Here is a 16,750-nt window from a genome sequence, read left to right on the forward strand (position 1 = left end):
GTGCTAAGAACAGTGATGAGTCATACACAAGCAATGGGGGCCTTAGTGGTGTGTGTGATCAAATGGTTTAACCCAGGATCAAAGGTTTGGTGTCTCAAATCCCCAGGGAGGGGAGAAGTGAGTACCTTTCCCTTTTTATCACAGGATACCATTCTTTTTCTCTTCTTCCTCTATTACAGATCCAATTCTCGGTGCATGTTTTTGGCAGCTACAATGGTACCGTCTCCTTCTCTGTCAGGGAAGAGATAAAGGGACCTCCAATCACCTTGCCAATGTGGGAAAGAGCAGGGAGCTGGAGTGACCACTGGTTTCTCATCACCTTACCAATGCCAGTGCTTCAGAACCGGTAAGAGCTCCACTGGCAGCACCCAGGGTTATCTCTAGAGATTTAGTAAACTGTTGCTGTCTTTCTTGTGAAGCATCAATTTCATTCTTGCCTTCTTCTAGGGCCATTTCTACTGAAAAATTGCAATTCTGCTTGCTGAGGAAGTATTCTGTCACACGTGCATATCTTCGTGCACATACACAGTTTAGCTCAGCACAAGCCCATACTGTGTGTCTGCACTTACAAGCAGCCTCAAACGGTGCTTGTTTGGGAATAGCAAGTGTCTCTACTAGAAACATTTTTCCCAATCTGAGAAAGCCAGTATACTCACAGTGGTAAAGTGCTCCCAGTAGGGAAACAGCTACATTAGCAGAGCTGCACTTTGTACTCCCACAATAAAAACAGCCATGTGAGTCAAGTGAGTGGTAAAACCACAGTTTAGCCAATACGACTGTCCAGTCTAGGATCTACATCAGTGCAGCCTAGGCAACTGGAGATCATTCATTGCTACATCACTGATGCAACAATCTCAGGAAAAGTCCATTGCCCAAATCTTGCTTTTGCACTAAAGTTTTCACAGTTTTAGATGTGAAAATACAGCATGACATTGGTTTTCAAATGAAATCAAATATTGAAGATTCAAAGAATTTCAGCCCAATCCATTTTTAATCAGATATTTCTCCTCCTTCACCCAGAGTCATTTGATCTCAAACCACGTAGCTGGTGTTGGCAGCTGGTTATTTTTCACGACACAAACGATTTTTAAATTGCTCCAATCTGGTTTTTTGTGTCTTCCTCAGAAAGGCTTGTTTCACATGACACTTAAGACAAAAAAATCTCAAAGTCTACGTAGTGAATATTATAAATGGAAAAATAGCTACCTAATATTGGCAATAAATAATGTCTCAAAACTTCATGGATTAGAAGGTGTGAGGGGATTCCTTTTAACTTCAAATATTCTCTGCATCTTTGTGTAAAAGGCTAAGGGATTTGGGTCTGGAAGTGATAGCAATTCAGACCTAAGCAGCAGTAAAACTCAGAGAGAATGTTGTTCCACCCTCTTTCTAGTTTAATTTCGTGATTACCTTTGGTCTCAGCATTATCATGTGTTCACCATACGCACCTTTGCCATGAATTATTCCTTTAGGATAGGATAGGTCTGCATGCTGGCAGCATATTTAATATTCTTGTCTGACACAGTCTGGAGCCCTGTAGATTAGCATCTGTTTAGTTCTGCATATGTAAAGTATGACTAGTGAATTTGTCCAGAAGAGCTCTTTTCCCCAGGCACTTTCATGTGGACCTAACCACAGCAGAATCCTAGGGGCTCTTCAAGACGTATTTAAAACCTTCTGCCTCCTCTGATATACAGTCCCTTATGCTTGTCCCTTGAAGCCTCAAATTTCTGCATCAGCCTTCAGTTCTGAAGGGAAATGGATCTTCTGTCACAGGAGGGAGTGGACAGCAAGAGGCTTTAGGGAGCACTAGCCAGCACTGCATGAAAAAAATTGATATTCAAATACTGTAATGTTTGAAAGAGTTGAGCACTTGGACAAAATGAAAGAAGTAGGTAGGTCATGCATGCGTGTATTATGACAGTCTGTTTCAAGTAGTTCTATCTTGTTTCATTTCATAGAACCTTTTTGTATGCCATTTTCAAATAAATTTAAAACTGATGTGGCACAACAGTGACAATCACTGTGGGTGAGGCTGGAACTATTCAATCTAGCAAGCAGACCTGTGCTACCTGAGCTAGCCAAGTGACTGACAGCAGTAATAAGTTGTCATTTGCTGCACTGATCTATAACAGAAACAGAAGAAGCACACACGTTGCTGGAAGGTGTTGCAGCTATTTGCCCCAAGTAAGAAAACCCTGGTCTTTGTGTTCCCAGGACACTTGGGCTCTATCCTAGACCTCTTGTCTTGTTCTTTCCATGCTCTGCTCCTTCTGTCCCATCTCACCTGCTTCTGTGAGCACTCAGTGCCTTTATTCCTTGTTTTCATATACTTGGTCTCTCCCCCTTCTCCTTCAACCTCCCATTTGTGAACCCATTTTATCTGTCTTATGCTTCCAGTCATAATTTCTCTCTCTGAATTCCTCCCTGCTTCTTGTTTCTATCTGTCTTCTAGCAGGTGCTATATCTCTGTGTGTTGGGTTTTTTATTAAGTCTGACTCCCTTCCCTGCGCTTCCATTCTCTTCTCCTCCTAGTTATCTCTTGTGTGCTTTTATTTCGATGATCCCAAACGTACAGTAAAGGTTTATTCCCAGTCTTCCTGTCTGGCTGTTTGTTTCTCTCCGTAGATCTCAGAGCCAAGCCCCCCGCACACCAAGTCCAAACTCCCCTGCTATAAAGTTCCTAGGGAGCTTCCCAATCTTTCCAAGATGCCACCTTGTTCGCTCTGGATTCGGTTTAGCCAGCTTCTTTCTCCTATTTGGCCAGGGTCAGCAAAAGAAAGGGCTGGGGAAGAAAAAGTGTATTCATTAATTTGGAAAGGCAGTTCTCACTTCATGTAGCTGAAGCAGGACCTGACATAGTAATTAAGAGCACTGCCATGGAACGTACCATTTAGCCCCAGACTTTAAGATATCCAGGGAAGAGGAGACTGCAGGATTAAAAAAATTCTACCAGGCATGGAAGTGTCAAGGACATTTTACTAAAATTTGAATAGATTCTCATTCAAATGGGAAAAAAAAGCTCATCCCTGCCATGTGACTCTTCCTCACAAATTTCAGATCCCACTTCCAGTACCTGGTAGCACAAAGCACTTAAAAAGTTGTCAGCATTTTTGAGCATGGTCAAAATGATGAATTCCTCCATTGCCTCATCCTCAACACTGGCAAAACATTTTGACTGCTAGGCAAGTCATACCAAATCACCCAAAATAGAAAAGTTCAGCCTAAATTGGCTTAAGGTTGGTGAAGTTGCAAACAATTGTAAACAGAGGCTTAAGGTTGGCAAAGTTGTAAACAGAGGCATATGGTGAACGTTGCTGTACAGTCTTAGTACAGTTTGGTATAAACCTCCATGAATGACTTTTCGTGGGTGCTGTGGCAGCTTTCCTCAGTCATGCAAACTCCAGCAATGCTGTGCTTAGGGAATTTTTTAGCACAGAGTTTGGGCTGGCATGCCATTTTCCTGTATGCTGAATCTTTAGGAATCTCCTGTCCTTCTCTTGCTGTCCCCGAGAAAATATGAAAGGCCTATATTTTTCCCTGGTTCCTTGAAGGGATGATAGCCAGTAGCAAAGTGGGTGGGAGGGGACAGATCACACAAGGAGAAAGGGTAGAGATGAATTGCAACACAAGTAGTTGTTGTAGCAGGACATGAATGGCTTCGTGGGGCCAGGAGGAGAGAAGCCTTAGCGGATAGAAGGAGGAGGCCATGGCGGGGATATATAAGTAGTTGTTAGGCAACAGCGTCCTCCAATGAATTTATCTCTTAGGAGAGAAGGAAGACAAACTACACAGTTCGCTGATCAGCCTCCCAGATGGGCATCTAGCTACTTGGAAAACTGCTTCTAGTGATCAGCTGGCAAATTCAGTCACTTGGTTCACACACATAGGGAAAAAGGCTGCTAGGAGAAGAAAATCAGGCAGGCAGAAGACCAGACATCAGAGAGCTGAAGAGTGTAATATGCTGGAGTCAGCAAAATGAGCTCAATGAGCATGAACGCTGGAAACCCCTCTGGCTAACACAGCACAGAGTTCAAAAGGCAAATTCCTCCCCTTTTTCTGAAGTTGTGAAGAAGGGGAGGCATACAGAGCCCAGAGCTTATGAGATGACTATTTTCATGCACTGGAGGAGGGGAGTCATTCCCCAGGCTCCCACTTGTACTCAGCTGGAGCAGAAATCTACCTCGTAGCACAGTGCCGTGGACACTCTCCTGCTCTTATTCCATGGACCAGACACAGTAGATTGACCTGACCAAGGGTACACTGCAATGCAGGTGTCTTAAGTAAGGGGTAGGCTGTGGTGCTGTATCTATGGCTGTGGGTCCTAGAAGTGCCCTAGTCCTGGACTCAGGGTGCTGTGACTTTCCCTTCCGTCAAATGGCTGGGGAAATTACTGTCCACAAGGTCTGAAAATGCAAAAGTATTGCTAAGTCTGCCAATAAAGAGGCAAGTTTCTGTAGGAAGGGCATTTAATGGCAAATTCCCCTGCTAACCCCATATCTAAGAGAGTGGTCATTCAAGGGACCCTTGATTTGCTTTTGCTGCACCAACACTTACTCCCAGAGTGCTCAGATCCTGTAGGTGTGAATGCTTTCTTTTAAGCACAGGGGGACATTCCTGAGTTGGGGTAAAAGCAGCTTATCTCTAAAGATTTTGATGCAGCTATGCAACATTATATTAACTGTGGATATGGACCAACATTTGGCTGGTGGGTGGAATACGCACACATACTTTATTGCCACTAATTTGGAACAAGTGTGTTCCTAGGCTGAATGATTAATGTGTTAGGCAGGTCAGTGCTTGATTTCTCATAAATCATCATTGAGCTTCACCAGTGACAGCAGTGGAGATCCTCTCCTTATGCTTTTAATAAGCTCTAGATGGACTGGACATCAGACATCTGTTTATTTCTGAAATTTAATGAAAAACAATTCAGTCCTATCCATTAGAAGGAGATCTTTCAGCCCATTTTCTTTCCTCCATGTGAATTCAGAATGTGGCAATGCACATGGGACATGACAGACCTCCTAGATAAGTAGCTAACACCTGGACATGGTAAAAAAAGATGAGACAGCCCAGAAAGCGAACACTTCAGGGAGTTATGGCTGAAATTTTAAATTTCCTGACCTTCAGCCGGAATAAACTCATGTCACATGAGTTACACTGGCTGAGGATCAGGCCCAAGATTCCTGTCTATTTGGATATTGTTGTTCTGTTCAGTTTTTATTCTGGCTATCTCTTTGAGGATGGAAAGAAGGAGATTCTTTTTTCCCTCCCCTTTTGCACATGTCTAACTCTCTTACTGTTTATAGCAATTGAATAAGGATGATTGTGTATAAATATTAGTGAGGGACAGCAGCTTGTGTTTCTACATGTGTGTGCAGATAGCAGGGGAAGTAGTGCTCTCATCCTTGTTCTCCAGTGAAATGTGGCATTATATGAGTGTTGGTTAGTCCTTACTAACTGTTGATGTGTGGATAAGATTTCTAGCAAGCCCTTTTGGCTGCTCAGCTGGGCTTGTGTGGAGGAAGCATTCTAAATAGTGATGATCATGATTCGATGATAAGGGAACATTGTATTTTTAGGTTGGTTTTTTTTTTCCTCCCTGTCCCTTTGTCTGTCTTCTCTAAAACTTCTGTCTTGTTGCAAAGGTTTCAACTGCAACTCCTGGCAACCTGGGGCTGGAATTCCCAAGCTGACATTGCTATCGACAATATTACGTTTGGACTGGACTGCTTCACTAACGGTGAGCCACAAATGTTGCAGATCCCTTAAAGAATTTGAGTAGCATAGTCAGCATCCCACAGATCCAAGACAGACATGCTCTGTTCCCCCCACAGAGTGCACATGGATCAGTTGTGTAAGCTTTTACAGCACAATGCCATTTTATCTCAGACCTACTGAAGTTTGCTAGTAGAGACAATTTTAAAGTGTGTCAGAGTCTCCTAGTGCTCTTTTTCTCTAATCTGGTATATCCTATATCACATAGTTGAGACCTGTCTGTGTGTCTTGGCAAGAAACATTGGACTTATTCCTTAGCCCCCAAATGGAAGGATTACATCACACTGTTCTTCAGCAGTCCCCACTGACCTATGCACCCTGGCAATTGATAGCTGAAGGGAATTTGTGGAAATCAAGGGGGAAAGTCACCGTATTTTAGTGGAGAAAAGGAATAAAATGAAGAAATAAAGTGACTCTCTAACAGTAAAGTTTAGATTATTGCAACAAGTTTGTTTTAACCTGCAAGGAGGAACATCAGCTGTCACTGCCAGATATATAATGGACGTGGTTTCCTTTGCTTCATTACTGCAATTGCGACCGACAACAATGTATTCCACTGAAAAATGGAACTAGTGCTACCCTTTGAAGCATGTTAGCAAGAGTTAGATTTTCTTAGCAGACAAGTGGAAAGAGCTTGGATACTTGAACCACTTGCAAATATTAGAAACTGCCTTCTTTTTGTCTCTGGAGAAAAGACATATATGCTCTGTTATAAAGGAACTGGAGAATATGCAGCACTTGAATTGTGACTTCTGCTGCAGACAAAATGTGCATCAGTGGTCCTGTGCCACTCTTCATGTGTCACTACATCCAGTATGTCAGCATTTAGGTTAATAACATGTCCCTGCAGAGGTTAGCTGCAGCCTAACATAACATGTGGGAAGGCTTGTATCAAAACAGACGTGTTAAAAGTTCATCAACAAAAGCCCCTTTTCTCTCCTACCTTCGTCTGATTCAGTCTCCTGTTCTCTGTCCCTTTGTTCTGTGGGCACTGAAACCACCCTTCTATAAAATGCTGAGCGTGTACATTTTCATTTGAAATTAAGAGGAAGAGGTGTTCCTTGACAGTAATGTCATTTGTTCACTCCAGCTCCTTAACACCTCTGGCTCCCAAACCCTTTGGGACCTCCATGCTAACACTTTGTTTTGAAATCTTTTGAGGAAACTGCAGGGAGTGATTCCAGATGCTCTTGTGCCAGCTGATGTGCACCCAGCTGCTGGAGTTTACTGCCCTCCTGAGAGCAAATGCAGCCTCCAGTTTACCCACAGACATTTTGTGGGCTCTGGTGTAGGGACATATCCTTTGGCAAATACATGGGGCTTAAATGCCACTGCAGCAATGTTATCAGAGCTTGTCCATTAGATCGCTCAAGTTACTCCTCATTTTCAATTAGTATAAATCGCACTGATGTCCAGGAGAGGTTGCCACTTACCCCATCTGAGGGTGTGACCCAGAGATGTGTGACTCATGCAGAAGAAAGACATCACCAAGGAGACATGTTTCTCGGAAGCCTTGCACTTGCCACTGTTCCTTGAATCCTCTTTGCAAATTGATGTTTTCTCGCCTCTGAAAGCAACCCCCTTGCATTTGTCTTCTCATGACTTTAATTCAGTTAGGTTGCAGAGAAGCCCAGCAGCTCTGCTGTGTTTTCAGTAATGAAATTATTTCTCCCTGGCAAGGAGAGGTTTCAGATGTCAGAGATGGAGCCAATTAAGATCCAAGCAGTGTATTCTTTGCGTGAGGGCAGCAGGAAGGATGTATGGCAGGAAGGAAGAATTCGCTGCTTGCTAGGATGTAAATATTATTTTCTCCATCTATTTCAATCCTGTAGCTCAATTGCTCTACAAAACCCAGTGCAGACTTTGAAAGCACTGCTTGTCTGTATGCAAGCTGGGAAAGAAGGTGAGGTTTTCCATATACCTCAAAATCAAGAGGAAAGATTCAGTAAGATTTAGGAGGAAAACAAGTGGGTAGTGAGGGCAGCTCAGGGGACATCAGTAAGGATAAAACCCAACAGACCATTTTTTGGATGGCAGCTCCTGGGCAGTGACAGATGTTTTCCCTGTGAAAAAGGTGAGATGAAACCACCTTCTGGTTCAAACAATCACGTTGTGTAAGACGGTGTCACAGGCCAGATGACATGGGTCATCTGGTTGTTGTGAGAACTTATAGGGGACAGGCATAAAGATATGTTATCGGTTTAGTGAATTAGTGCTTTCATAGGAAGAGGTCTGAATTTTGAGTGTCTAAATATGAAAATTTGGGCTGGCATGGCAAATAGAGTGCTGACTGTTGCCCTCCTCAGTGCTTATGTGGTCACTGTTCTTACTATTACCTTTTGGTGCTCCGAGCATTATATTATTCCAATTAAGATCACAGGTCTGTGGTCTATCAAAGTGCACTCTACTGCCCTGACCTAGGGCATTTTGTTCTGTGCAAATTTACAATTTTCCAGAAGACTGGTTTATAAATGGCAAGGCTGTCCAAAAAGAGCTTTTGTATAACATATCTCTAGTTCTTGACTTTGGAGGCCCCAACCCAGCAAAGTCTGGTACTGTTGACCTGCCAGTCTCATTGTTTGAGGTGAATGGTGGGGGGTGATTCAAGCCTCATTACTGCCTTATTTCGCTGATTTAAGGTGGTGGTGACTAGAAATGCGATAGATCAACCAAAGGGATGGGAAAGGGGGAAGCCGGTGCAGCTTCCTCACTCTGTCCCACTCCAGGACAAGCTGGAGAAGCTTCCAGGAATACTGCAACCTGCATCAGTAAGGTGAGATCTCTGAGGAGACCATGCACACTTCGAGGATCCTGTGGGCACGTTACTCTGATTAATCCCGGCTCCAGGACCACTATATCTTTTTTCATTACAGTCCCAGAGACAGGGAAGTAGGAGTAAATTACTTTAGCTCTTTACCTGCAAGAGATGTCCTGTCTTTCTCCTTTACACTTCCTTTGTCCCTTTACAGTGTGGAAATCAACAACATTAGCTAAATCCTGGAGAGATCTGGAGAAAGGAGTCCTGTGCTCTTCTTATTTTTCTGATATAGGTACACCTTAATATAAATTAAGTCTTGTTCCCTTCTGTTCACTTACAGTCAACATACTGACTGTCAGAGGAGGAAGTGGAAGCTAAAATAGACTGGAACATCTGCCCCTGGATCCCAGGGCTACACCACGTTTGTAGAAAATGCCACCTTACAAATTCATGTCTGACAGCGTATAAAATATCAGCCTTCTAAGAGTTAATGGCTCATGTGGACAGGGTGACGCTCAGCCTGTCTTGCAGCTTGTCTGCTGCTGAGCATGGAGGAGACAGAAGCTTTCTTCCAGTCAGTTGAGGGTTGGAGACTGTTTGGAGAAGGAGGAAAGATTGTTTGTTTGGAAATGGGGCATTGCCTTAGGATACTCAGTTGGGATGCTGCAAAAAAATCCATGCAGACACACAGACTGACTCTCTATTTCAGAGAGTGATTTACATTCCTTCGCTCTGGCAAACATAACTAGACTTCTTGTACGTCTCTAAGTATCTGAAACGGTTGTGACCTTTGGGATTCATAATTCAGTACAGGCCTTGGGAGACCAAGCATCTTTTCTGGCCATGCATTGTCTTTTTCATTTGGTTTTCCTTCTTGTCTTTGATCCAGATCATTTGTTTTGGGTTAATTTCATTTTTCACTGGCTTGACAACTCCATCCATTGAAGTTCTCTATCTCAGTATGAACCGAGTGTGTCAGTACAAAGCTCCCTTTTACTTCCATCCATCAATGCGCTTTCAGTCAGACCTGGGGGGAATATTCTCAGGAGTAAAAGCTCAGCAAGGTCTCCATGCTTCAATTAGTTATTTGGCCTTTCTGACACAGCTAACAAGGGTGTTAATTATCGCTTTTTAGAGCAGTGGCTTTGCGGCAGAGATAATTGTCCAGCTGGAACTGAGTGAGTCTTTTTTGAATAGAGCATCAAACAGCTGTTAGATTCTCACAACTGGAACAAATTGAAATATTTGAAATGTTTTTCAACTAATGAAAAATGTTCGGTATTAAATTAACTGAGGGCTCATAAAATGGAAGGAAGTCTCTCCTTTTTCTTACAGAGGTTTTCCAATCAAAGATCTGCATAAAAATGAGTAATTTAACTATTGAAACAGGATGCTTGTAGATCATAAGACAAGGGTTCAGTTATTACTTTTTCCTGTTGTAGGGCAGCTTCGGTTGTGTGGTGTTCTCAATGCATTCAGATGCTTTGCATCAGCAATTGCTTTGAAGTCCCTCCTGTCTGAGAAAGGGCTGATTTTTAAAGGCCTGTTTCACTGGTCAGAAACGTAGCACTTTGCTCTGTGTTTTTCAAAAAGGTTTGTCCAAAGATTTGCTGCTTGTGTCAAGGGTATGCTGCTGTTTCTTAACTGTGTATGGTAGTGAGACATGTAATTTTATTCAGTATCTTATTCTCTAAGCAAGGTCTGAGGTGCTCAAAGTTGGTTGCTGAGAGGGGAGCTATCTGTTAGGCTGGTTTACTTACCATGACGCCATTCAGAACCAAAGATAAGAATTTTTGCTATCACTCTTCTTTACACCTCTACTCGTTTGCCTGTCCAGAATTGTCACCTGCCCCTTTGACCAGCAGAGCATCAATACTTGGTATCTGTTCTCCCACACTATGCTTTTCCTAAAGTCCATTGTAATCACAGCCAGCGCAATTTGCTGGCTGAGCTTATTCTGCAGGTGAGCCTGCATGGGATAACATGGAGAGTTGTGTTCATGTGAAGACCCACTGATTTCAGCACAGATGCAAGTAGTTAACCCAAGACATGGGCCCAAAAGAATAATAAAAAATTATTATTGTTTAAAACACCTTTTCTGCCCAAGGTATTATTTACTTATTTTAACCAAATGGTTATACTTGGTTCATTCGTGTGATCTTTAAATTTTCCATCTCTCTTTCCTACCATCCTCCCATCTCTCTCATCCATTCTACAAACTATTACAGGAAGACAACCAAATCATCTTGGTGGGAAGCGCCAGTACCCACGGGAGATCAGTATCCTGGATGAGCATCTTCTGAACCCCCTGGAAGAGCCTTCCCTCCCAGGTACATGATTCAGTACGGAAAACCTGTCTCTTGGCTATAAAAGGTGGCTCACTTCCCATCTCCTGTGTGTGACCTGCCTGCCCTATAGCAACAGGGCGACTAAATATAATCCATCCCAAAGATGTGGAGACCATGTCAGGTAGTCTCTGTTCGGCTACAGGGCAGCAGTTTGTTGGAGCTCAACTCACCAGTTCTTAAATGGCAGGACCTCTTTAAAGAGAAGCAGAATCTTCAAGTAAAGAAGCTTTAAGTAAAAGCAGAAACTGCATGACTCAAATTCGGAGTGCACAAAAGCCAGCTCAGGAATGAAAGGTGTAGAACAGTATAGAAAGCTGGGGATAGAAAGAGATTTACTGGGACTTGGTGAGCAGTGAAGCTGAACCTAATGAGTGGAGAATAGAGGTATAAAGATGAAGATCCAGGGTGGGGAATTAAGTGAGGATCTGGGAATCCACTGAGGAGAAAAACTGGATAAAGAACTAGGAGAATGGGGGACACTGGGGACCAGTTTACTGATAGCAGTAGAGACTGCCGCTCTGGAGGATAGATAACAACTGTGTGGGTGAGAAGAGCTGTCTAAAGGAGGGCCTGAGGACGGGAGGTTGTGCTTGAGGATGCTTTGCTGTGTGTGACTGCACCACCTCCTGAAATCCGTGTCCACCTGAAATGTGACAATCTGTACTGCTGTCAGTTCCTGTTAGTTCAAGGGGCAGAGATTTCTGTAACGTAGCTAACACTCTCACCCTGATGAGCCATCTGCGTGTTCGCAGGATGACATCTGTTGGGGATAGTTTTGCTTTCCTTTTCCTTTAAACAAGATTACAATTTTTCTTTTAAAGGTTTGTGATTTTTACTCCTATTTTAATCATTCAGCCCTTAAACAGTTCTACGTCTTACTCTGGTCCTTGTGCATGCACTGCATCACACAGTTTTTAGATACATCATTGAATAGCTTTATTCGTAGGCCTCATCTCATTCACTGGACAAGATGGATATGTTTGGGTCTTGGACAAGGGTTGTGAAATGGAGGAGATGGTTATCTGCTGCATTGTTGTAGAGACAGAAGAATAATCCGTAATGAGAGCCAGGAAAAAATTTGCTTGGAGGAAAAGGGCCCCTACTGAAAGCAGCAAGAGGCTGTCCTCTTGGCTGTTGCTGCTGCCACAGGGTTCTTGTGCAAGCCTGAGACAAGTCACTTGAAACTTTCACCACCTTTCACAGATGGTCACTAGTTGTAACGGCAGATGTTTTCAACCTTTATTTCTGTGTATATGCATCAGTTCTCATCTGGAAAGTTGAATAATGTCTCCTTGCTTCATACTGGCACTGAGAAGAAAAATTTGATAATGTCTGTGAGACACTGGGATAAACCCCTTCTCAGAAGTCTGTCCCCCCACCCCAGCTGATGGGGTTTATCTGCAGTCCATGATTTTTTTAAATAGTGGGCAGGAAATAAGGTGAGAGGGGAAAAAAGCAAACAGTGACTATATACAGAGCAGTAATTGTGCTATGACTAGAATAAAGTTGGGATAATATAAGTACTCTGTGATCATATAATTAAGGGTGGCATCTTAGTAGATTGTATTACGAGGGAGCTGCATTAAAATTGAACAGAAAAATTTAACTTTAGCATGTATTGGCTTTCAAGTCCTCAACATTGTAAATGCAAGTTTAAGCATTTTTTTGTACGATTATAATAATAAGCATGTGATCAAGTAGACGTATTGAGTTTTAAAGCCCTGTAGATACCATATACTGCTCCAACGTGGTCTTTCTCTTAATCATCTGATTTTTTATATAAAAATCATTAATGTTCTTTGTGAATAATAATAATGTGAATTTTGTTATCGAAGGATCATTAAGGAAAGATATCAACAGGAACAGTTGTTTGTTTCAGTGACACTTGCCCTTTGGTTATATAGTTCTGTGAGTTATTGCACATGTCTGAGCAATAAAGGGAAGCTCACATCTGCCCCTGCTCTTGCTGTTTTTGTCCCAGGGGACACATCTGTTGTTCTCTGGTGGTTCACAACATGTGGTGCCAGTGGTCCACGCGGGCCAACTCAAGCTCAGTGCGACAGTGCCTATAAGAACAGCAACGTGTCGGTGACTGTGGAGAAAGAGGGCAGGCTCCGGGGAGTGCAAGTCTGGAAAGTGCCAGCCACAAACCGATACAGGTGAGTATCTGTGTGCTGGAGAGGCAGCCACGTTTAACTACTTTTTGTTTGTGGAGTTTCAGCAAGCAGTGTGGGACCTTCTGCAGTGAGTGCGTGGAGGGGGCAGTGAAGTAAAAGAGAAATAGGAGCGCTAGCTGTAAGGATCTGTGTCTGTGAAGCATGGAAGGGTGGAGTGGTGACTTAGAAGAGATCAGAACAGGAGTGTCTGTGGGCTTGCGGTCAAGTGGAAGTTTCAAGTGCCATCATTTCAGTCCCGAAGCCTTGGTCTTCTAGATTTTGCTACCCTAGCTCATGCTATTTGTTCCTGAAGTCTCTGTCTCCAGTGCTCTGGTGTAGAGTTTGTCTATTCTCTTGAGCAGCCTCAGCTGCGTGGGTCTCAGACAAAGAATAGCCATGAGATGCTGCAGCAGGGGAGCCTGCTCTGGAGCAATGCCTGTTTGGGATTGCAGGCTGGAGAGAGCTTGCAGATAGAATTGCTCTGGGGATGAGAAGTGTGAGATTTGCCTCTTTAACTACTTACTTTTTCTTCCAGGATTTCTGCCTATGGAGCAGCTGGAGGGAAGGGAGCCAAAAACCACAATAAGCGGTCCCACGGGGTCTTCATCTCGGCCACCTTCCAGCTGGAGAAAGATGAGCTGCTGTACATCTTAGTGGGGCAGCAGGGGGAGGATGCCTGCCCTGGGGTGAGGGCTGCACAAGCACATGTGGGCAGAGGCTTTGCAGATACGATTCAGTGGGTGGCTTGGGTTTGGTGATGAAAGATAGAAATCCCAGGATCTAGCATTGAAATCCAATCAGGAGACTGGGAAGAACCAATAAACCAAGTTAGAAAGAATCTCAAAACAAATATAAAGAACTCTGAAAAGAAAAACAATCCCAAAATGCACAAACAAATACGAAGCCCACAGGAACTTTGCTTTAAGCTCCTGGTGTTTGAAATAAGTTCTTCAACAGCTTGCTTCTGCTTATTTTAAGCAGGGAGCTAGTAGGCGAGAGTTGTGTGCTCCCTCTCTTATTTTTCCACAGCCTAGGTTTCTTTCTGTCTGCCAGGGTTTCAGATAATTTAATATTAGTTATGGAAGCATCCAGCAGCGTTGTGGCTGCACTGTCTTAGATACTCTCGAAGTTTAAATACTAAGGTCTGAATCCAAAGCCTATCAAAACCAGTGGGAATCTTCCCACTAACTACAGTGGCCCCTGTATTAGACATATGTAATGACAAAAAACCCACTCATGACAAGCAGAAATTGGTGACATGAATGCTTATATATGTGTCTTCTAATGCAAGACCCAATGATTTGAAAGTCCTTTTATTGCTTAGGCTCAAAAGTTGTCTCTTTTCAGCATGAATTCTTTGGTATTGCCTCTTGCTGATATCTGAGTGCATCTCTTGTCTCCTTTCAGGGCAATCCTGAAACCCAGAAGATCTGCTTAGGGGAGTCATCTCTCATTGAAGAAGATTACAAAAAAAAAAAGGACCTGAAGGACTGGGCTGGAGGAGGTGGGGGTGGAGGAGGAGCAACCTACGTCTTTAGAGTAAGTATTTCCTCTTTGCATCCTGCCTGAGCAGTGTCCAGCAGAGCAACTAGCTTTCACTGTCAGTCATGGCACATGATACTCAGTTCTTAAAAAAAGGTGATGAAAAAGGAGTCTCCGTCTCCCTCCTCTCTCTCTCCCTCCCTCCCTATCCTTCTGTCTCTCTTTGTCTTTTTGCCTTTTTAATTTAAATTCTTTATCTCTTTTCATATCCTTGATCATACTTGTCACTGTCACTAAGCTAGCTGAACTGGTTCCTCAGTTCTTGACAGCTTAGGTCTGGGAATAACACCAAGATCCCACTTTAATACTGGCAGCAGTCCTACCAAAAAAAAAAAACCCCAAAACCCCTGGTGTTCAGTTAAACAGTTATTTTTGTACACAGAAACACTGTGTAAAGCATTTTTGTAGTGCAGTTAGGAGACAATCAGTAGCATTGCCCTGGCCTTGGGCCACTCTTCTTTGGGATGCTTTCATGCTTTTTGAGTTTGTGTGAGTTCACATACCCAAGGGATGTGAAGTTTTTCTGATGTTTGATGGGGGGTTTTCCAGCAGAAGGATGGGATTTTCGAACCTTTGCTCATCGCAGCAGGAGGAGGAGGAAAAGCCTACCTGAAGGCTCAGGACAGCTCCCTGGATGACGTACCCCTGGAGCAATTTGAGAACAGCACTGCGGTACCTGGAGTCAGTGGGAAGACTGGGGCAGCAGGTGAGACGCTAAAACCACACAGGGTCTGAATCAGATGGCTGAATACCCAAGTTGTCCTGTAGGCATGAAGTGAGGGGCTTCTCTTTGGTCTTTTGGAGTTTTTCTGTGGCAGTAGTTATTGGAAATATGCTGGTAGTCTATAAAGGATGTCTTCTTATATGGTGTGTCACCAGATAAAAAGAGAATGCACAGGACAGGTGATGAGTGGTCCAGTAGAGGCTATTCCACAGGAGGGCTCCTCTCTTCTTTGAAATGACTCAGTGAAAATGATATTTGGGGGATGGAGCCCAGTCCTCCACACTGTAACAATGGCCTTTGAAGAGAAGACTTTTTCCCTGTTACTCTTCTGAAGCCCTATCAACAAGAATTATATTGTGGGAATTATACCAGAAATGCAACCTTATTTATAATCTTGTAACACCTGTGCCTAGAATCCCTTAGTAAGAGACAAAAAAGCCCGGTGGTTCTCCATCTCCTCCCGTAATAGCCTTATAGAGGAGCCGCTAGAGGAACATGAGGAAATCCAGTTTATTTTTTATTTCTCTGGGGAGCTCAGCATCTCACATGGCTGAAAGCCCTAACCAGTTATCCTGAAGGGCAGTGGTGGGCTCCTGATTTCCCTAATGCCACTAGAAATTGGTGCTAAGGTGCTGATTATGCAGCACATACCACAGGTTGTGCATTAGGTTTCCACTTTGTTATTATCCACGGCAACAAGGAGCTATTCTCTAATCCTTAAAGAAGGAGTTGACTTGAATGCATGCACTTAAGAAATTAATAAGGGCCAATCTCTGTCTCTTTACAGTATCTCTCCTTCTTTCATCTGCTTGTGCTTCCCTCACCTGTTCTTGTTTTGTTCTTTCACTCTCTGACTGTGAAGGTGGAGGTGGTGGCTGGCAAGATGAGACTCTGCTTCCTCAGGCTGGGAAGTCCCTTCTGGAAGGTGGAGAAGGCGGTCAAGCTTGTCCCCAAGCACTAGCCAAGCTCCAATGGGACACCTCTGGTGGCTTCGGTGGGGGAGGAGGAGCTTGTACTTCTGGTGGAGGAGGTGGAGGCTACAGAGGTAGGTCTGTTGGAGGAATAGTCATGCTGTCTAATTTTGAACCCTTCAGAGCACCTGCAGTTAAGGGCTAGAGCTCTCAGTGCAGTGGTACACTACTGCAGGAGGGGATTCACAGATGCTTCAAGCTGAATGGTATAAAACCTGCCTCACTCTCCACCATCTCTGTTTAATTGGGGAAATCAAGGTTATAGAAGTGTGCCTATGTTATTTAGTATTTGGAAGGTGTAAATCACCCCTTCATTTGTCCCCAGGTTGCCCAGGGAAAATGTTCCTTTTCTGTTTTCTATTTAAAGCAAATATATTTTTACCTTGCTGAATTGAGAAACCTATGTTGGAATAAGTCACTTCACTAGCCTTGGTCCTGGCTTGGCTGGGTCAAGTGAGTGTTTATCTGTC

The 16,750-nt window shown here is 43.5% G+C and overlaps 1 protein-coding gene across 1 annotated transcript in view; it reads left to right on the forward strand.

Annotated features, from left to right (window-relative positions):
• LOC104078139 (leukocyte tyrosine kinase receptor-like) overlaps window positions 1–16,750 on the forward strand; it is a gene marked incomplete at its 5' end in the record, with an annotated part of 54,867 nt that overhangs the window by 18,777 nt on the left and 19,340 nt on the right. The window contains 8 exon segments of the mRNA XM_009579670.1: window positions 180–346; window positions 5,652–5,746; window positions 10,768–10,869; window positions 12,869–13,046; window positions 13,579–13,729; window positions 14,451–14,582; window positions 15,135–15,291; window positions 16,172–16,358. Coding sequence (XP_009577965.1) covers window positions 180–346; window positions 5,652–5,746; window positions 10,768–10,869; window positions 12,869–13,046; window positions 13,579–13,729; window positions 14,451–14,582; window positions 15,135–15,291; window positions 16,172–16,358 — 1,169 coding nt within the window.

This window comes from Fulmarus glacialis, unplaced genomic scaffold (assembly GCF_000690835.1).
Source record: "Fulmarus glacialis isolate BGI_N327 unplaced genomic scaffold, ASM69083v1 scaffold8086, whole genome shotgun sequence".
Taxonomy (NCBI): domain Eukaryota; kingdom Metazoa; phylum Chordata; class Aves; order Procellariiformes; family Procellariidae; genus Fulmarus; species Fulmarus glacialis.